The sequence below is a fragment of the Schistocerca nitens genome, chromosome 8, assembly GCF_023898315.1.
Source record: "Schistocerca nitens isolate TAMUIC-IGC-003100 chromosome 8, iqSchNite1.1, whole genome shotgun sequence".
In the NCBI taxonomy this organism is placed as follows: Eukaryota; Metazoa; Arthropoda; class Insecta; order Orthoptera; family Acrididae; genus Schistocerca; species Schistocerca nitens.
In genome coordinates this window covers 451,057,772-451,079,618 of record NC_064621.1, presented here as the reverse complement: position 1 = coordinate 451,079,618, position 21,847 = coordinate 451,057,772, and the positions used below count along the sequence as shown (strand labels likewise).

General features: G+C 42.4%; 1 protein-coding gene across 1 annotated transcript in view; it reads left to right on the top strand.

Annotated features, from left to right (window-relative positions):
* Positions 1 to 21,847, top strand: part of LOC126198819 (facilitated trehalose transporter Tret1-2 homolog) — a 56,807-nt gene that overhangs the window by 23,061 nt on the left and 11,899 nt on the right. The window contains exon 3 of the mRNA XM_049935390.1: positions 9,414 to 9,564. Coding sequence (XP_049791347.1) covers positions 9,414 to 9,564 — 151 coding nt within the window. The remainder of the gene's footprint in view (positions 1 to 9,413; positions 9,565 to 21,847) is intronic.

Sequence of the window (21,847 nt, the reverse complement as noted above, 5' to 3'; positions counted from 1 at the left end):
TATGAATGCCGTTGTTGGGGAAGGTAAAGAAGAGGATGTGGCAGGGAATGGCTTGGTTCAAATGGCTCTGAGCACTATGGGACTTAACAGCTATGGTCATCAGTCCCCTAGAACTTAGAACTACTTAAACCTAACTAACCTAAGGACATCACACAACACCCAGCCATCACGAGGCAGAGAAAATACCTGACCCCGCCGGGAATCGAACCCGGGAACCCGGGCGTGGGAAGCGAGAACGCTACCGCACGACCACGAGATGCGGGCATGGCAGGGAATTTTGGATTAGGATTAAGAAATGAAAGAGGGGATAAACTTGTAGAATTCTGCCACAGATATAAACTTTGCATTACAAATACCTTCTTTAATCATCATCCAAGAAGAATGTATACTTGTAAAATGCCTGGTGACATTAACAGATATCAAATTGACTTCATATTAGTGAAGCAAAGATTTAAAAACCAAGTTAAGGACAGCAGATCATATCCAGGCTGTGATGTGGAAAGTGACCACATACTCGTTATGATGACGACTGAACTAAAATTTAAGAACATTAAAAAAAGAAGTACATGTAAATGGGATTTGACAAACCTGAAAAACGAAAATACACTGAAGCACTATCAACTAGAAACAGACAAGAAAACAAATACATAGGGCTGCAATGACATCCAAAGCAGCTGGGAAAAAATAATAACTGGTATTTTAGAAGCAGCAGAAGAAGTAATAGGAAAAGAAAGGACAGAGAAAAGGAAGGAATGGATCACTAATGACCTACTAAATATGATGGAAGAAAGAAGGAAATTAAAAAATTCTGTGAAGAAGGAAGACCAAGAGAAATACAAGAGTCTGAAAAACAGAATCAACAGAGAGGCAAAAAAAGCAAGAGAAAAATAGTTTGATGATCTCTGTATTTCAGGTGAGGACAACATGATCAAGGGAAATATCGACATGGCTTATAAATGTGTGAGACATTGCTTTGGAGACAGAAGAAACAATTGTAGGGCTGTGATGGATGAAAATAGCAATATGTTGGATGACGATGATGAAGTTGCAAGAAGATGGAAACAATAAATAGGAAACTGTACAGCGGACCAGACCTGTCTGAAAACATCATGGAATAAGAAACAGAAGTAGATGCACACAACATAGGTGAACCTATATTAAAGGAAGAGTTTGAACTAGATCTGAAAAAATTGAAAAACAACAAATCGCCTGGTATAGATAATATCCCAGCCGAACTTCTGAAATCTGGAGGAGCAACACTGAATCAGGAGTTGTATAATCTTGTTTTCAACATGTACGAGCAGGGTAAAATTCCTACAGACTTTGAGAAAAACATTATGATCCCCATTCCAAAGAAGGCAAATGCTACAAGATGTGAAAATTATAGGACACTCAGCCTAGTTACGCAGACCTCTAAAATATTAACCTCAATTATCCTAAAACGCATAGAACAAAAAGTCGAAGCTACACCCTCCGAAGACCAGTTTGGATTCCGGAAAGATAGAGGAACCAGAGAAGCAATAGTTGCTCTAAAACTTATAATAGAGAAACGACTAGATAAGAACCTGAAAACATACATAGCTTTTGTAGAGGTAGAGAAAGCCTTTGATAATGTTAAATGGGATAAGATGTTTGAGGTACTCAAAAAGTAGGAATAGACCATAAAGATAGAAAAATGATATGGAACCTGTACAAAAACAAGACGGCAGTTATGCGTGGACGGACAAAACAAGAAGAGGTGCAGATACGGAAAGGTGTCCGACAAGATTGCGCACTATCCCCGTATACATTGAAGAGGCGCTGAAAAAAGTAAGGGAAAATTCACAGACAGGTGTAGTAATTCATGGCCAACGAATAGATATGATAAGATATGCCGATGATATAGCTGTCCTGGCTGAAAGTGAAGAAGATCTTGTAGTCCTACTGAATAGAATGGATAAAGTTATGGGTGAAGAATATAATATGAGAATTAATAAAGCAAAAACAAAAGTAATGGCATGCGACAAAGAAGATCATGTAAAAGTCCAAGTTCATGTAGGCAATGAACTGCTTGAACAAGTTGATAAATTTACTTATCTGGGCAGTAATATTACCAGGGATGGAAGGAGCAAGGCAGAAGTGAGAAGTAGAATAGCTCAAGCAAAGGCTCCTTTTAACAAGAAGAAAAACATATTAACATCTAAGAGCATCAGCCGTGGAATCAGGAAAAGATTTTTGAAATCATATGTGTGGAGTGTGGCATGCTATGGGTGTGAAACATGGACTCTCGGGACAGAGGAAGACCAGAAGCTAAATTCTTTTGAAATGTGCTGCTATAGACGCATGCTCAAAATAAAATATATCGACAAGGTCACAAACGAAGTGGTTCTGGAAAGAGCAGGTGAGAAGAGAAGTTTCTGGAGTTTGATTGTTAAAAGAAGAATGCAATTTACAGGCCATCTATTAAGACATAAAGGACTCCTGAACACAATCATAGAGAGATATATCGAGGGAAAAAGATCAACAGGAAGACCACGACTGAGGTACATGGATCAAATCGTGAAAGATGTGGGATGTAACACCTATAAAGAAATAAAGAGAAAAGCTGAAAGACGCACAGAATGGAGACAAGCTGCCATTGTAGCTGTTGCAAACCAATCCTTGGATTGACCACTACAGAAGAAGAAGAACGCAGATGCGGCACACTCGATGAGAATTCTGACACACAGGCTCCCTGTAGTAGTTTGCTGCTTGTTCAGTACGTTCATTTACTTGGTTGACCGAATCGCCATGAACTAGCGGCCTTGGCTATCCGGTGCATACATTGGACTCTATTTAGTAATCACCGAAATAAAATAACATAACTGTCACCTACACAGAAACTTCTAACAGTGAAGGAAGCAGAAATTTAAATAGGAAGTGTTCCTTTCCACTGGAGCTATCCTATTGCCCTATCTGTTTGTTGAAAACGTCGTGCAGTGCAAAGAAAAGCTGCAACTGTCTGTCTCTCAGAAGTCTAGATCTGGCTGAATGCATTATCTTATAGCACTGTGGAAAGCCGAAGTTCTAGAGGAATTGTTGTTGACTGCTGGAGGTGCTGTATCTATGTGTTAGCTGCTAGCCTGGTGGAAAGCGTTGTGCATTGTAAATAAGATGTCGTGAGGTCGTGTACCTTCACTGCTACACTTTTTATAACGCATTCTGCTGTCTGCTGAAGTTATCAATCTAATGGAGTTTTGAACATAATTTCCTTCACTGCTCAACCCAAAATAGTCGCCTGTTCAAAATGGTTCAAATGGCTCTGAGCACTATGGGACTTAACATCTGTGGTCATCAGTCCCCTAGAACTTAGAACTACTTAAACCTAACTAACCTAAGGACATCACATACATCCATGCCCGAGGCAGGATTCGAACCTGCGAGCGTAGCGGTCACGCGGTTCCAGACTGAAGCGCCAAGAACCGAACGGCCACACCGGCCGGCAGTCGCATGTGGAAAAAGGGCTAAATTCAGCGACATTTTGTTCTTTACAGGTTTGATAGACGGCCAGGCAGCAGATGCATCTCGAAGCATTTGTATAATGTATGGGGAGAGCGCATCATGCCAAAATAATTAGAAAACTATTTTCTACATTAGCTGTCGTGTAGTAGTGGCATTTTATTCTTTTTCAAACCTTGTTTGACAACTTTAACACAGAACAAGTTTTCTAAGTGCATGTAATCAATGAAGTGCATGTGCACTGTCAGACATCAGAGATCCGCATATATCATTGATGATTAATTTCTCTCTCCTGTTTAGTGTTGTTTTAACAACACTAAAAGAAACCTTACGAAAATTGTGCACTGTATTATAAGAAATAAAACTACCCACGATAACCTTACTACGAAAGTCTGTTTTAATAAAACTGAGTATCTGTACACAAGCGTGCCTCTATCGGCACGAATTTGTAAAATACTACTCACTTAGATTTCGATTGCGTCTGTGTTTAATTGGTATGATGGATCATGCTCAACAGGTATGCAAATGTGGCATTTCATAAATAAAGTTATGTATTCCTAGAAATCCAAAATTTGCTTGTCAGCAGCGGAAAGAGGCGTTACCTGTTGTGCAGCATTGTAAGTTTTTCACCATTGCACTATGAGCTGAAAGTATTTTCTTGTGATTTGCTTATCAGTTCATTTCCTTCATACTTATCACCTTGGCAGGTGAGTCTTAAGTGAAGAACAATATTGAATTTCGTATCGTTGACGGTCGATTCGAATTTCTTAGGAGACGCTTGTATTGTGAAGAAGCTTGGCAGTCAGAAAGCCGAGATCTATGACCATTAACACTACTTACTGAGTCGAGCTGCCAAAAAGATTTTATGTGTGAAGGTTTTCGTTACAGAACTTTTTCTGAAAATTCGCAGCTCCATAAAGTAGACCACAAAAAAAAGCTCGCTCCTGCTGGTTCCTACCACGGCTAGAACTGACGACTCCTTGAACCGGTGCAACACGAGACACGGGCAGTACCACGGGGCTATGGACGCACTGGTTCCAGCGCTACACTCTCATCATGGTATTGGTCGCTCAGACTCATAACGCATCGTGAATGATGATAAAAGTTGTCACTCATGTGAAGAACAGAATTTCTGTAGCCAAAAAATTGAATTTTCTGTCTCAGTGTCTTAGTTTACATGATTATATAGCACGAGTCATTCAAATGGAAAGGGAACATAAAGTGAATTTAACGAGTCAATTCAATTCCATACGCGGAAGTGATTGCACTGTCACAGTGTTGCCAAATGTTTGTGACGATGTTGCCAATTCTCAGCTGTGCTAGGAACAGCTATGTAGCGTTATAGGAGGAGAATCCCGTGCTCTTGTCATAGGGGGTTACGGACAGGAGGCGCGGGGTTTGGTTAATATGCAGCGTTTTCTCCTACCAATTGTGTCAAACATTTAGATGTGTAATCTTCCATCACGATTAAAGTTCCCCACAAAATATATAGGAATAAAACACTTACCTAGTTACTTTGTGACAAAAGATTATTTCAGTACAATAAAAAGTCTTTAGAAATCAACCTTGCCCACCTGTCACGAAAAGTAAGATAACAAACACTTTGCACCTAGAAATCGATTGCATCTATGTGCAGTCTTGTGATCATACAAGAAGAATTTCATGAACTGGACGAGAATGTAGAAGAATTTTGGTGCGAATGAAAGCTGTAAGAAACACAGTTAACTAATTATTCTGTACCACGTAATAATCAGTTCATTTGAAAATTCAGGAGAGAAGAAACTAAAAATTATGCCCATTAAGACAGAAACTAAAGTGCTGATGTGGGCACTGTGCAGATCTGCACTTTTTCATCTTCAGATCTATACAAATAATGTATACTAACCAGCGTATTCATTGGCTTTGTAATGTTTCCATCTTGTTTACTCTTCTAATGATGAACTGCATCAACACCCATGAGTTTGATTGTTTCTTTGTATCCTTCCATCTACTATCTTTGTGTGTTATTGTTCGGTGTTCAAAAAGCAAAATATAATGGGTGCTCCCACGAGGTATTAAAACGAGGTCGCAAGACGGCTAACGAATTATAATCAAAATACAGTGAACCGCCTATTTGTCTGTCGTCATGGTGTTAAGTCGGCAGAAATAATTGGGTATTATTTCCTGCATCACCGGCTTTCAGTTCTCGTCTTCTCTTATTGAGATTTTCATATTACCATGAAACAAGAATCCGAGATAAATGTGTATATTCTCCGTGACGAAACACCCCATATTCCATTCATCGTGATCCATGCGTTACGTGCGTCGGCGGCAACGAGTGATAGGAAAGCTGTTGTGAGGTGAAGAATAACAGTAACAATGGTAGTAATAACGAATCAATAATCTAGAATGTTTACTGCATTACAGACGACTAACAAAAAAACCAAGATAGGTCTTCTTACCACTTTGTTACTGAATTTTGTTCTGGTTGTTTGTAGAGAGAAAAGAAAGAACCCTGAAGCCATACATATCGCTAGTACAACGAGTTATTACCTGTCAACTATCCTTGCTTTACATCACGAGACGCACATGGCGTCACTGAGCTGATATTTGAAATACTTTTCTGTTTTCTCTCTCTGCCTCTCTCTCTCTCTCTTTTTTTTTTTTTTTCTTCTTATTTTTTGAGGAAAGCATCGACAAGCAAGTAGGCATATAACCTGTTTACAGTTATTTTCATTGCGATACGTAATGCAAAAATACAACTTTGAAGTGTATTATTGCGTAATTCCAGTTATTGACAATCTATTCGTGAGCTTGCTCGCATTCAGTGGGGTGAAACCTATCACAAAAGCAAGCAAAACACAAATGTTTCTTGCACCATGTGCAACACACAAACGAAATCTCGCTGCACTGACGTATTGTCCGATATATTGCACGGTAAACATATCTGATTCATGTTGCTAAATACAGCTCTATCAGCTATCAATTTGGATGCGTACCAAGTGTTTAAAAGTGTATCTTGAAGTACGCAGAAAGGGACATAGAGGTATTCGACTGAAACATAGCCATGACCATGATTATAACTGGGGTCGACAGCATCGTCGTCTACCACCTTGACAACTCGATCGGTGATAGTGCTCGGCCGGTTACTTACGTTTACTGCTATCAAAGCTACAGCATGAAAACACTCTATCACCAGTATCCTTTCTTATACTAGTTATTTATTTCTAGTGACGAAAAAAACGCTATGTAGGGTCACAGGACACTTATTCCATTTTTTATTTGAGCTTCTGTATGCCGGTAAGATATGTTCTGAACTGGGAATGCAACTCAGACCGCCCTTAACGCGGAATTTGATTCCTTGCCTGACAATACAGCTCGACTACAATTTGTTGTTTGTTCAAAACTGCATATTCCTCAACATCTCCACACATTGCGCGTGAATGAGTTCGAATTCTCTCCCAGCACTAAGGTTTTCATTATGAATTATCAAGCTCTAGCATGAGAACACCTATCTGCTGGTGGATAATGATTTCGATTTCTAATGCATTTTCATTCATTGCCAACACTATCGATATCTGACGTTTTTGACTACCAGTGAGACGTATGACTATTTGCGAGATCACTGCAAGTTCAAGGATGTTATTCTGAGCTGTTGGTGGAGAAAAATTCGGTAGCTGACGTCTGTTCGTGTGTAGAAACGATATGTGCTGGGTTCGATTCCCAGTCAGCACTGAAGACTTCGTCATATTATTTCTAGTTCCAGCATGCTCACATGTCGCTGTTGGTGTAAGAAACCCACATTTAATGTTGGTTTTCTCTAGACTATAACAGCGATAGGTGCCGGGCTGAAGTCCTAGGAAGGAAAAAATTAATGTTTCTTCTCGTCATTTCAGTTAAAAACAACTAGCTACTGCCGAGAAAATCAGGTATGCCACAGTTGATTGTGCTTCGATAACATTCCGATTAGGTTCTGGGTTCGAATCCCTGTCTAACACATCTACATCTCACGGCATTTCAATTAAGTTACTTGTGAAGAAGCAATATTTAACATCTCTCGTAGTTCGTTAACAGGGACAATAGTTGCTGGGTTATGTAATTTAAAGTTGATATTTGCTAACTGATACTGTCTAAAGTCGAGGTATATCACTCTGTGTATGCCTAGTCAGGAATGACTGTTAGTTTTCGTTAGTCACGAAATCTTAGTCTGCATGACCTGGGTTTGAATCCATAAGCAGAACGAGACGGTTCGTCGTGTCATTTGAAGTTCATGCATGTTCTCAACTAGCTGCTCGTGATTAACTTAAATTTTAACGCCATTTTGTGTTAAATAACAAGTACGGTATGTTACTTTGAAGAGGAAATCGTGAATACGACGAAGTTACTACGTGCATTTCCTATCTGACGCAATAATGCGAGTGGTAACATTTCAGGTATGTCATTTATTGCAATAAATGTGAGCTTACAAGCCTTAAGGACAGTCTTATCTGTGATAAGGTGTTCCCTGATATTTCTAGTATCGTGGTATTACTTTACATCTTGAGTTATTGCGATACACAGCAGCGTTTTCTAGTGGTGACTTGTTGGAACCATTTTCAATAGTCAAACGACTGTACCCAGGAGCGATAAGAGGACCTGCTAGACAGTTACGTTATGTGGGTTGCATGCGAATCAGTCGAAATGCAATTCAGATCACTCGGATACTTTTGAGCATGGCTGTACATCATATTAACATCGCCACAAAAATCTATGATTATTTTAAAAATTATGTTACTCATTTATTGCATATTGCCTTCACAAAACTTGGTGAATACAAAACGTTTCACAATACGTTTGTGTTTAGAACATTTTACAAAATTAACGTTCCTTTTCAATATTGGTTCATAACAGCTTTAAACAGGATCATTGAGGCCACTTTTTCCAACTGATCGTCTGTCCGTCCTTATTTAATGTAGAATAAACCTTTGTACTTGATATATAACGTTTTTCATAAGTAACGTAGTGCTTTCAGAAGACGACCGCGCGATAACTGTAGGTTAGACGCAATTTAGTGGATAGAGGACCTCTCTGAATTTGTTACTCATTTTACGGGTGCTCATTGTAGGCACCGTTTCTGACATCGAAGCGTCAATATGTGCGTGCGTGCATTCAGAAAAGCTGCAGCCCGGTTTGGATATTTATTCGTGGGGTTGCCTATCTACAAGTGCGAATTAATTCGAAGCGGCCATTCGGAGCGGATGTTTTGTTCACAGACTCTACCTGTTTCAGTACGCCTGCCCCATAGTGGTGCGCTGTACAACTACACTTTGGCGCATATTACAGACTGAAACTTCGTGACTTACTCTATCAACTGATTTTCATTTTTATTATAATATCGTGCAGTTTTCACGCACTCGTCTTCTGATCCCTGGAGTTACTTATGAATAATTCTGTACAGCACGAGTGCTTGGTCAAGTGAAGTAGAGGAGTTTAAAAATGCATCTGCGCAGCTGTGTTGTTTCTACAAAAGACAAAGCACATTCATAAAATAGTTTTATCTCCGGGTGCTGACGCAGAAAGGGCACTGGCCTAGTCATCATAAGTTTCGATAGGCTACAAGTCTCTCTCTCTCTCTCTCTCTCTCTCTCTCTCTCGCTCTCTCTCTCTCTCTCTCTCAGTCCCTCCCTCTCTCTCTGTCCCTCCCTCTCTCTCATTCTCATTCTCGCTCACACACACACACACACACACACACACACACACACATACACACACACACGCGCGGGCGCGCGCGCGCGCGCATACATGCACACACAGGTGAGCACGCACGGTAGATAGTGAGACACGCAGCAGTAAGAGCTAGCACCATGTTTACTGGTTTCAATAAACTGAGATAAATATGACACATTTCTTACAGTTTCAATCAGTACTTGCAGATGGAATCTGTCAATTTGTGAGCACTCACGATCGTCTTTCGGCAGGTGTCGGGCGCTGCTGATAGTCGTGGGACTGATGACGTTGCGGCAGTTTCTAGGCATCAACGCGTTCATCTACTACACAGTCGACATCTTCCAACAAGCTGGCAGCTCATTATCGCCAGAGATGGCCACCTTGGTAGTTGGAATCGTTCAGGTGAGCAACTTCATTACATTCACGTAGATGGACGTAACTTCTATGTCTCTCGTTAGCTATCGTCTTCTTCCTGGTTTTATCGTGTTTTCCTATGGAGTCGGCATGTTGATACGGATTTGGCGCTGTTACTGATGGTGGGAAGCTGGATGCCATTCCTGAGTGCAGCACTTCTTTCCAGGGGCAGAATTTGTGTACTCCATCTCTCTGCTTAGAGAGTTAGGTCGCAAGCAAGACTGAGAATGTTTTTTAAATGGTAGCGAATCGTGCAACCGAGGCAGGACGTGGGTACTAGCTTGGCGTTCACCCTGTCGAATGTGGGAAACCGTCTAAAAACTAAATCAAGGCTTAATTATATAATGCGTCTTGTCTGTCCCTTCGTACACGCACGTAAGAGCAGACATAACGTGTGTAGATAATTAAGGCTAGACGGACAATGAACTCTTCAGTACAGATGCTCACCAGGCTGTGAGCTATTATGTAACATACGTCACAAATGAGATGTATCAAGCGCATCAGCCCATCCTCAGCTTTCCCAAAACCTGAAGAGGCTGATAGGCTCAAATTGGCTCCCTCTGCAACTAACAGTTCTAGACTTGAACATGACTGATCCCATTCCATTCAGACATATTCACGCACACCGCGCAATAAATATTGTGGATGTTCGGTAAGTGGCTCCAACCAGTCCAGTCCACCATACAAGAAACGGAAGAGATTTACACAGTTCCACAGAAAAAGAAGTAATGGTGAGAGACGTGCTGTAACTGTCTGGTCATTCATTAATTCACCAAGTGGCTGCAGTATGGTTACATGGCTTTATACTCGTAGAATATTGTCAACAGTAGACACTAACATGTGCCGAAACTGCCAGTCTAATCCCTTTTTTGCAAGGCTACGTACGTCACTGACAACCTCACTCTTGCACATCAAATACTTCTGAGGTATTGTTTATAGGAAAATATTTTACATAAAAGCTCACGTAACAACTGTAAATAAGTACTTAATAAACTGAGAACAACTCCAATACACAACTCGAGCTGGATGAAGTTATTTTGTAACTAATAATCAGTTTCCGTTCTAGCAGTGTAAAGGGGGGTGCAGAGATTTATGGCGAAACCGTCCATATGCGTTTTTTCCGTTAGTTTTATAAGTAACTCATATCTGTATTCTATATAGTATTTAAGGACTTGGTGGAAAATAAAAAACACACATCTACCGCCCCCCCCCTCGCCCTGCGTTTCAGCGCGTTGTATCGACAGTGGGGTAGAGAGAGTGGCGACTCGCCTGCTCGATCTTCAGTTTGCAGCAGACTTACAAAGGACTTAAGGGCACGACTAAAATCCGGCGACCAGCCTTCCTTCGTATGTCTAGCCCCGTCCGGCTAGCTCGTCATACTCCCAGAACAAAATATTTCACTTATACTCAGATGTGGGACACACTTTTAATATTTGTTTTTAACTCACTTCATTTAAAAACAGATGTTAACTCGCTATCAGTAAATCACTATTTTCAAATAACTGCGATTTTTCCATCCGCTACAACACTAAAACTATTGGTCCTAGAGAAAAATTGACTAGGATCTCTTGTAGGAAATTTCACACTGTTTAATTTCGTACTATGAAACATTTTCGTAAGAAGTTGCGGTTTCTGCGTCATCCAAGAATAATATAAAAGAGTGACCATCAAAGCGCTAAACATCCACCTCTCTCCCACACTCACAGCCCAACGGCCAACATTTCCAGTATGTTGTTCATGGAACTCGGTCGCATCACCATAAGATCGTTTTGCGATTACGCGATTTTTCCCCCAAATACACATCTCTCGGTCATTGTTGACCGGGCTACGAGCATTTCTCAATGTCCCGGAAGTACTGTAGAGGCTTTCATGCACTCGCTTATCCGGGCAGGTCCTGTTCTATTTTCGGCGTTTATACGTCTACCACAACGGATTACAGAGGGCAGCCTAGACTACTTTATTTTAAGCTAATTATTTACTACAGTTTAAATTTTTTGACGAATAGCTATTTCATAGCAATTTTACGGTGTATTTTACCTATAACTCTTCTTCAAATCTAAGTAATATAGGCTATTGTAATACATTTCATGCTAATAATACACAATGTACTTCTGATTGGTTAAGACTGATGTCATACACAGGACGGTGAGTGGAACTAGTGCTGTTTAAGACCACTTCTGCCTATCTGCTTAACAATCAGTTCAGCGTCGTGGATCGGCGCAGCCTGTTCTATGGAAGTCCACCTGCCGTTCTGGGTATATGTAGTTTGTAATCTGATTTCAATGAAAAACAGTAATATCGGCAATTGAGTCCGCCTTGATGCAAAACACCTTGTTATTCGTTTATTTAGTTATTATCCCAAACTAGTTTCGGCGACAAATATCACCATCATCAGTGAGTTTTTTTTAATCTAAAACATGCAGAAAATGGCATGGTTGTATAAACACAGTAAAACATTATTACATTTTTACAAATCGTTTTTGAAATATAGTTTTCTATTGATACTTTCATACTACCTTATTTATTGTGTGTTACAGCATGTTTTAAGCAATTATTGACGCTGTTTGCAACATATTTTCTGTGCTCTTTTTTTCTCTGTAACCGTATTTTTACTTAGTCAGCATCATGTCATCTGCAACCATGTGAGCGGCTGTTAGTAAACAAATACTAAAAGGTAAATTTTGTATGTCAGCAGTATATACTTGGGGTTGTGGTAGTGTTGTGGAAACCAGTTATTTGTTGTGTACTGAGCCGTTTGCTTAGCTATTCGTTTACTCACGTTCGTTGGATGGTATGTGGCTGCTTTTATACACAGAAAAACAAAACTATTACACTTTGTTTCTGATCCAGAATATTACGCCATCTTGCTGTTCGCGTGTGTCACGAGAGGCGTATCGCATGTGGCGAGAAAGGCTATGAAAAACTGTAGCGTGAATTACGAGGACTTCTGTTCATTATTTATGTCTCTGTGTGTGATGGAGAAGTGGTTCTTTTGCGTGTGTGTGCTTTCTGTTCTGTGTCCTTGGTCAGTTCTCTCAGAGCGGTAAAGAGTGTGTTGTTGCAGAGTGTTGTGTTTTCATTTATTACATTTTCCCCTTCGACTATAGCCTTTTGTATGTAGTAATTTTCTTGTATTGTTAGTTTTCGGTATAGACTGTTGCTGTTTCTTATTTCAGTGTGTATACGTTTCTGTAAGGATCCCTCTATCTGTACGGGTGCTGTTTCAGAGTCTGAAGATGACCCTTAAGGATTGAAACCGGTCATTCCGATTAAAAGAAATTTGCGGTCAAGACTGTTTTTTAATTATCATACCTCTAATAACACTTTTAAATGCTGGCTCCTGGGAAGACTGATCGCATTGTATGACTGTGACTGGTAGCGGAATTGTTTCTACACCCCGGATCGCATTATTATTTACTTGTTAGTGGATATTGAAGAAATCTTCCCTACAGCACACTTGAAGTGGATTACAGAAAATCATCCCATTCGGTTTAGGCTGCTTACGAGAAATACCAACCTCTAACGACAGGGCCTGAGATTATTTCCGAAGACGCTATCGTCTGTGCGATCAGACAAAGTTAACAAACAATTGCTGCACCTATTAAAAATCCCAGTAGGATAAATGCTGTTCGTACTACCCGTTCCACCACGTTAATAAATCATACCATGTTAAATTAAGAGTTCCCAACCTTTCTTAGACCACCGCCCCTGAGTGTAGTCACCCCCTACACCACTCCCACCCTTCAACCGCTTTCAGCCACCGTAATCCACTTTAATGCCTAAGTAAAAGTTCGAATGGAAAATAATTTCTTTGAAAACTTTTGTTTCCAAAATAATAAAAGATAAAGGATATTTAGTAATTGTGTGTGTGGATACGTGTGTGTGTGCGCGCGCGCGCAGTACTACCTACAAACTCAGTTACGAAAGCTAATTATCCACAACAAGGTAGGTAGTTGTTACAAAACGTTATTTCTCTGCACTACTTTTCTCATCAACAGCATTTGCTTCCTCCTCTCACTAATAGCATTTGCTGTACTTACTGCTTGTAACTCACTTGACTGCTGGACTACTTACTTCTGAAGTGGCAGACATTGCAATACTTCAGGCTGTTAACGCTTTGTGTTTGACCACTCTACTAAAAACAATAATGATGATCATTATGTGTACAGCACTATAGTGTTGTGCCACCAGTTAGTTCATATATCTGTTTCAAAGGAAGTAATAACGAAATTTCTCGTCTATTACAGGAACTATCTACAACTTCCAGAAGATGTCTTCATGAGATAAATAACTTTTGTCACGTATGTCTTACTTTTACTTTCACAGATCTACAGTCCAAAGTACAAAGTGTGTGTGCAATCGGTGGTCTATGTGAGGTGCTTGTGACCTCCACCGAATGGTGTTATGCGTTAATGTTAGTAATCGAGGAAAAAGTAAATATTGATAACTTCCATAATCAATATTAAAGCCTTACAAAATTTTGGTAGTAGTAATAATGTTTTTAAAGTAATTTAGTTTCATAACTGGAACAAAGTCAACCCTTTGGGTTTCTTACCCCTTAGAAAATCTCATTTTAACCCTCAGGGGGTGATCATCCCCAGGTTGGGGACCACCGTCTTAAATCCTATAACGGCCGATTTAATAATTTACGAAGGTCAAACTACGAGTGTTGGAACTTTAATAGTGGCAACTATTTATTTAAAACTCGTACAAATTAGATACGCGCTTCAAAGTTTTACTGACCTTCAAAGTAGTCACCAGCATTGTGTATAACCCGTTTCCAGCGATGTGGAAGTCGTAGGATACTCTTAGCATTGCCAGTTGTGTTGACAGTTTGAGCGGCGCGGTCTATTGCCCGACGAATTTGTAGCACATCTGAAGCGAATGCCGTGAAGTGTGTCCTTCAGTTTCAAAATCGAGTTGAACTTACGAGGGCTTAAGTCAGAGGAGTGAAGTATTTGGTAAAGCACTTAGTAGCTCCATCAATCAAACAAATCAGTAACAGCTTGCTCTGTACGTGCTTGAGCATTGTCCTGCAAAATGATGATCAGGCCCTGCAGAAAGTGTCCTCACTTCTGTCTCTATGCTGTTCATTTTTGGAACACAGCCTACGACCAGCTTTATGCCTTTATGAGGTGGAAGACATCTGTGATGAAGTGATAAAAAAGGAACATCAGTCGGTATGGAAGAGATAGAGGATCCAGTATTAGAATTAGATTTTGAAAGAGCTTTGGAAGACTTAAGATCAAATAAGGCAGAAGGTACAGATAACGTTCCATTAGAATTTCTGAAATTATTGGGAGAAGTGGCAACAAAACTACTATTCACATTGGTGTATAGAATGTATAAGTCGGGCGATATACTATCTGACTTTCGAAGAAATATCATTCACACAGTTCCGAAGATTGTAAGAACCAACAAGTGCCAGAATTCTGACACAGTCAGCTTAAAAGCTCTTGCATTCACGTTGCTGGCAGGACCAAGACTGGAAAAGAAAACTGAAGATGTGTTAGAGGACGTTGGCTTAAGGAAAGGTAAAGGCACGAGAGAGGCTGGTCTGATGTGGATGATAATGGAAGCAAGACCAAAGAAAAATGAAGACAAGTTAAAACGATTTGTCAACCTCAAAAAAGCGTTCGATTATTTAAAATGGCGCTACGTTTTCGAAATTCTGGGAAAAAGATCTGGGTGAGCTATAGGGAAAGACGTGTTGTATACAAAATGTACAAGTGTCATGAGGGAACAATAAGAGTATGAGACCAAAAACTTAGTGCTCGGATTAAAAAGGGTGTAAGACAGGGATGTAGTCTTTCGCCCATATTGTTCAATCCATACAACGAAGAAGCAATGACGGAACTCAGCCTGTACATATACGAAATCTTGACCCAAAATATTATGACCACAGTCCATAGTGAGAGTGAAAACCGCCTTACAGCGTTGTGGATACGTGAGACGTAAGGCAGAGACGAATGGGGAATAATTCTGACGTCGTTACAGGCAGCAAATTGGGAAATACCCTGACACAAGGATCTTTATCATATGTCAGATTGTTACGGCCGGTGCCTGAGTACAAGAGTCTTGGAAACTGTGAATCTTGTCGGCTGTTCGCGTGCTACAATCGTGAGAAACTGTGAACAGTGAAACCACAAGCAGACGTCAAGGTTTTGCAGATCAGCGCCTCACCAGATAGCGTGGATGTCAGAAGCCTAAAAGCTGTGTAGAACAGACTAGGCCTCAGGATCTCTGCCTACAATGTTGATTCTGGAACGGGTGTTTCGGATCACTTCGGTCAGCGCACATTGTTGAGCATGAGGCTCCGTAGCTGACTAATCCTCCATGTTCCGACGTCGACCGGAGATAACGTCATATAGAATCACTCTGGGCACAGGATAATCGTTATCAGAAACGTGTCGCCTGGTCGGTTGAATCTTGTTTATCATAACATTAGATCGAAGGTTATGCCAGGATCCAACATCATCCAGGTATACGGCTGCACGAGACATGAACCGTAGCCACGGATGGATGGGGACAGTATCATATTATGAGGGACATTCATTTGGCATCCATAAGACCTCTGATAATCACCGAAGAAGCCATGACAGATGTGTCTATGTGGACGTCACTGCAGGCCGGCTGCATCCCTTCATTCTTGATGTCTTCCCCAATGGTAATGGTAAAGGGAATAACGAGCAGATTAGTGTTTAACGTCCCGTCCACAACGAGGTCATTAGAGACAAAACATAAGCTCGGATTAGGGAAGGATAGGGAAGAAAATCGGCCCTGGTCTCTCAAACGAACCATCCCGGTGTTTGCCTGAAGCGATTTAGGGGAATCACCGAAAATCTAGGCCTGCATGGCCGGACGCGGGTTTGATCTGTCGGCCTCCCGAATGCGAGTCCAGTATGCTAAGCTCGGTGCCACCCCGATCGGTTAGCAGTAGGGTACATACCAGCAAGAGAACAGTTCGTGTCACAAGGCCACAACCGTGCTGCAGCGGTGAGGAAGGTGATAGTGAACTGCCGTTGGTCTCTTAGCCACCTGTTTTTCCTGATATTTACCCGATTAAACAATTTTGTTACGCTATCGGGCGTCACAAAACACCAGCTGGTGATTTAAGGGAATTATGTGCCAAACACTTACCATGTGCTTGTCGAATCCATGTCACGCAGGAACGATACTTTACTGAGTTCCAGAGGTGACCACCACACTACCAGTCAGCTGGTCGTTGCTGAAAGGATGCGCTCACTGCAACACAGGTTTTTGAGAAGGTTTAGCTACATGGAATTACCACGTCTTCTTTACAAGTTATTTTTAATTGATTGCTCAGCACCTTTCAGGGTGTATGGCTTACAAGTAACTGTAGACATTGAGTTGTATACATGTTTCGTGATTTACATGTTCTTGGCTGGTTACATAAAAAACAGAACTAAGTATAGCTCTGTGTTTTAGATATGTGGGGAATACACATGTCAGGAAGAGAGGAATGGACTCTTTGTATAGCCCTTAACACGTCACATATGCTTGAGAGTGAGCGCTAGATTGCAGTGTGAATGGTGACAAGGTAGAGTGAGGATAATGGTATAACAATGATAGGAGGCACGAGCCCTTCCAAGAAGACTGCCAGTTACAAGATTGTAGGATTGTGCGAGTATTTGTGAGGAGCTGATGGATAACAACAGCTCAAACCTGAGTAGAAGTTGCCTGTACTATCGCCAGAACTTGTCGGAGACAAAATACTTAAATTTGGGTTGAGATATGAAGCTGCCATTGTGTGTTTACCGCTGAAGCACACCACGGACCAAAGAGACTTCAATGATGTAAAGCGAGGGTCAACTGGGGCACTGAGTGGTAGTCTGTGGTGCTCAGCTATTACACTCGCTTCACTTCTTGACGATCGGATTGATGTCAAAGTGTCCGTAGACGACATGACGAGAATTCTCAGGAAGCGGCATTGCTAGAGACCAATATTTCTCCAAATCCTTGAGCAGTGTGTGTGTGTAGGGGGGGGGGGGGGGCTGGGGGAAGGGGCTATTGGATAATATAAGATGATTGGTATGGTATTTGCGCAAACGAGCATGAACCCTTGCCACCAAGTGGCAAAAGATGTAGATCAGTCTGTCATATCCTTCATGACCAGGGTGCCATATGGCAACTGCCGACAGGATAACAGAAGATTCACAATCCCGTTCACGCCACAAACGGCTTGTGGAATGTACGTGTCCTTGACAGGACCTACTTCCGTGTCACAACGAATAAATCTACATCTGTACCTACATATATCATCTGCAAACCACTGTGGAGTGCATGGCAGAGAGTGCGTACCATTGTAGCAGTTGTATGAGATTTTTCCCATTCCACTCGCGCAAGGAAAGACGCGAAGAATGACTGTTTAAATGCCTCTGTGCGTGCTACAGTTAATCTAATCGTATTCTCACGATGCCTAAAGGGGGCTGAAGTATATTCGTAGAACCATTATTTAAAGGCGATTCTTGAAACTTGTGAGTAGCTTGTCTCAGTATTTAAAAAAATCGCTTTAAGCACTATGGGACTTAACATTTGAGGTCATCAGTCCCCTATACTTAGAACTACTTAAACATAACTAACCTTAGGACATCACACACATCCGTGCCCGAGGCAGGATTCAAACCTGCGACTGTAGCAGCAGCACGGTTCCAGACTGAAGCGCCTAGAACCGCTCATCCAGAGCGGGCGGCGTCTCGGTGTAGTTTGCGTCCCATCTAGAAGAGCCTGCCAGTTAAGTTCATTCAGTATCCCTGTGACACTCTTCTAGGGTCGGACAAATACGAGACCATTCATGCTTACCACCGTTCACAGCGATCATGGAGTCATGGCTGCACTGTTGTGAGAAATGTGTACTGCCACAGGTATATTACGTCGAGAATTGGCACTTACCCCCTGTTAATCCTACTTGGTAGATCTCCCACACTCTTGAGCAACATTCTAGGATGGGTCTTACGAGTGATTTGTAAGCAATCTCTTTTTTAGACTGATTGCACTTCCCAAGCATTCTACTGGTATATCGAAGTCTGCTACTTGCTTCACCCATGAGTGAGCCAATGTGACCATTACATTTCATGTCCTACCAGGTATTTGTATGAGTTTACCAGTTCCGTTTGTGGTTCGTTAATACTGTAGTTATTGAACATTATGTATTTTCATTTTGTTGCGTGCACGATTTTATGTTCATGAGCATTTAAAGTAAGTTTCCAATATATGCACCAATTTCAATTCTTATCAAGGCCTGGCTGAATATTTGTCCAGCTTCTTTCAGACTGAACTTCACAGTAGATAACTGCATCATCTGTGAGAAGTCTGAAGCTGCTATTAATTTTGTCTGCAAGTTCATTAATATACAAACCCTTCCTTGGCGTACTCCCGAAGTTACGTCTGCATTGTTCGATGACTGTCCATCCAAGATAGATTGCTGCATCCTCCCTAACGAAGAATCCTCAGTCCAGTCACAAACTTCGCTCGATACCCCATACGATCGATTTTTGATAAAAAACATAGGTGCGGTAGTGAGTCGAATGCTTTTCGGAGATCGATAAATACTGCACATACCCGAATGTCTTCTTCCATGGCTTTCAGTACGTCATGCGAGAAGAGTGAGAGTTGGGTTTGACATGATGGATATTTTGACATGGAGTAGGTCATTTTGTTCGAGTTATCACATTATGTTTGAGGTCAGAATATGAGCGCAGTATTTACATCTACACTCCTGGAAATGGAAAAAAGAACACATTGACACCGGTGTGTCAGACCCACCATACTTGCTCCGGACACTGCGAGAGGGCTGTACAAGCAATGATCACACGCACGGCACAGCGGACACACCAGGAACCGCGGTGTTGGCCGTCGAATGGCGCTAGCTGCGCAGCATTTGTGCACCGCCGCCGTCAGTGTCAGCCAGTTTGCCGTGGCATACGGAGCTCCATCGCAGTCTTTAACACTGGTAGCATGCCGCGACAGCGTGGACGTGAACCGTATGTGCAGTTAACGGACTTTGAGCGAGGGCGTATAGTGGCCATGCGGGAGGCCGGGTGGACGTACCGCCGAATTGCTCAACACGTGGGGCGTGAGTTCTCCACAGTACATCGATGTTGTCGCCAGTGGTCGGCGGAAGGTGCACGTGCCCGTCGACCTGGGACCGGACCGCAGCGACGCACGGATGCACGCCAAGACCGTAGGATCCTACGCAGTGCCGTAGGGGACCGCACCGCCACTTCCCAGCAAATTAGGGACACTGTTGCTCCTGGGGTATCGGCGAGGACCATTCGCAACCGTCTCCATGAAGCTGGGCTACGGTCCCGCACACCGTTAGCCCGTCTTCCGCTCACGCCCCAACATCGTGCAGCCCGCCTCCAGTGGTGTCGCGACAGGCGTGAATGGAGGGACGAATGGAGACGTGTCGTCTTCAGCGATGAGAGTCGCTTCTGCCTTGGTGCCAATGATGGTCGTATGCGTGTTTGGCGCCGTGCAGGTGAGCGCCACAATCAGGACTGCATACGACCGAGGCACACAGGGCCAACACCCGGCATCATGGTGTGGGGAGCGATCTCCTACACTGGCCGTACACCACTGGTGATCGTCGAGGGGACACTGAATAGTGCACGGTACATCCAAACCGTCATCGAACCCATCGTTCTACCATTCCTAGACCGGCAAGGGAACTTGCTGTTCCAACAGGACAATGCACATCCGCATGTATCCCGTGCCACCCAACGTGCTCTAGAAGGTGTAAGTCAACTACCCTGGCCAGCAAGATCTCCGGATCTGTCCCCCATTGAGCATGTTTGGGACTGGATGAAGCGTCGTCTCACGCGGTCTGCACGTCCAGCACGAACGCTGGTCCAACTGAGGCGCCAGGTGGAAATGGCATGGCAAGCCGTTCCACAGGACTACATCCAGCATCTCTACGATCGTCTCCATGGGAGAATAGCAGCCTGCATTGCTGCGAAAGGTGGATATACACTGTACTAGTGCCGACATTGTGCATGCTCTGTTGCCTGTGTCTATGTGCCTGTGGTTCTGTCAGTGTGATCATGTGATGTATCTGACCCCAGGAATGTGTCAATAAAGTTTCCCCTTCCTGGGACAATGAATTCACGGTGTTCTTATTTCAATTTCCAGGAGTGTATATCATTCTCCGCAAGCCACTTAACGGTGGGTGGCGGAGTTTACTTCTGGTACCAATCTGTGACTCCTCCTTCCCTTTTCCACTCGTGAATGGCGCGTGGGAAGAACGATTGTCGGAGAGCCTCCGCATCAGCTTTAATTTCTCAAATTTTATCGTAGTGGTCACTTCGCGAGATATATGCGTTAGGAAGCAGTGCGTTGTCCAACTCTTCTTGGAATGCACTCCCTCGAAGTTTCAGTAATAATCCTCTCCGTGATGGACAACGCCTCTATTGTAACGTCTGCCACTGGAATTTGTTGTGCATCGCTGTAACGCTCTCACGCCGACTGAACGATTTTGTGACCAAACGCGCCGCTCTCTTTGTTGGCTCTTCTCTATCCGTTCTATCATTACTACTTGGTAAACATCCGATATTGGTGAACGGAAGTCGGGAATCGATCGAACAAGCGCCTCATATGCCACTTCCTTCGTGGTTGATTTAGAATTCCTTAAGATTCTGCCCTTGAATTCCAGTCTGGCGTCAGTTTTTCCTACTATTAGTTATATGTAGTTTTGCAGCATAAGGTAGCTCTTGATAGTGGCTCCTAGATTTTCTTACGGTAGGTACTGTTTCTAGCAGTTTGTTATCAATAGTGTGGTTTTACAATGACAGCTTTCTTTTCCTGTGTTTGCGCAATATGTTACATTTATTCACGTTCAGGGTCAATTGCCAGAACCAGCACCATTCATCAATCCTCTGCCGAGCGAGGTGGTTCAGTAGCTAGCACACTGGACTCGCATTCAGGAGGACGATGGTTCAAACCCGCGTCCGGCCATCCTGATTTAGGTTTTCCGTGATTTCCCTAAAATCGCTCCAGGCAAATGCCGGGATGGTTCTTTTGAAAGGACAAGGCCAACTTCCTTCCCCGTTCTTCCCTAATCCGAAGAGACCGATTATCTCACTGTCTAGTCTCCCCCCTCAAACAACCCAACCCAACCCCTCAATACTCTGCAGCTCATTCTGCACATCGATAATGTCTTCTGGCGTTGCTACTTTTTTTTATAGACAATCACATCATAATCACATCATATTCGAATATTCTTGAAGAGTATCCGACGCTTTCTACTACATCA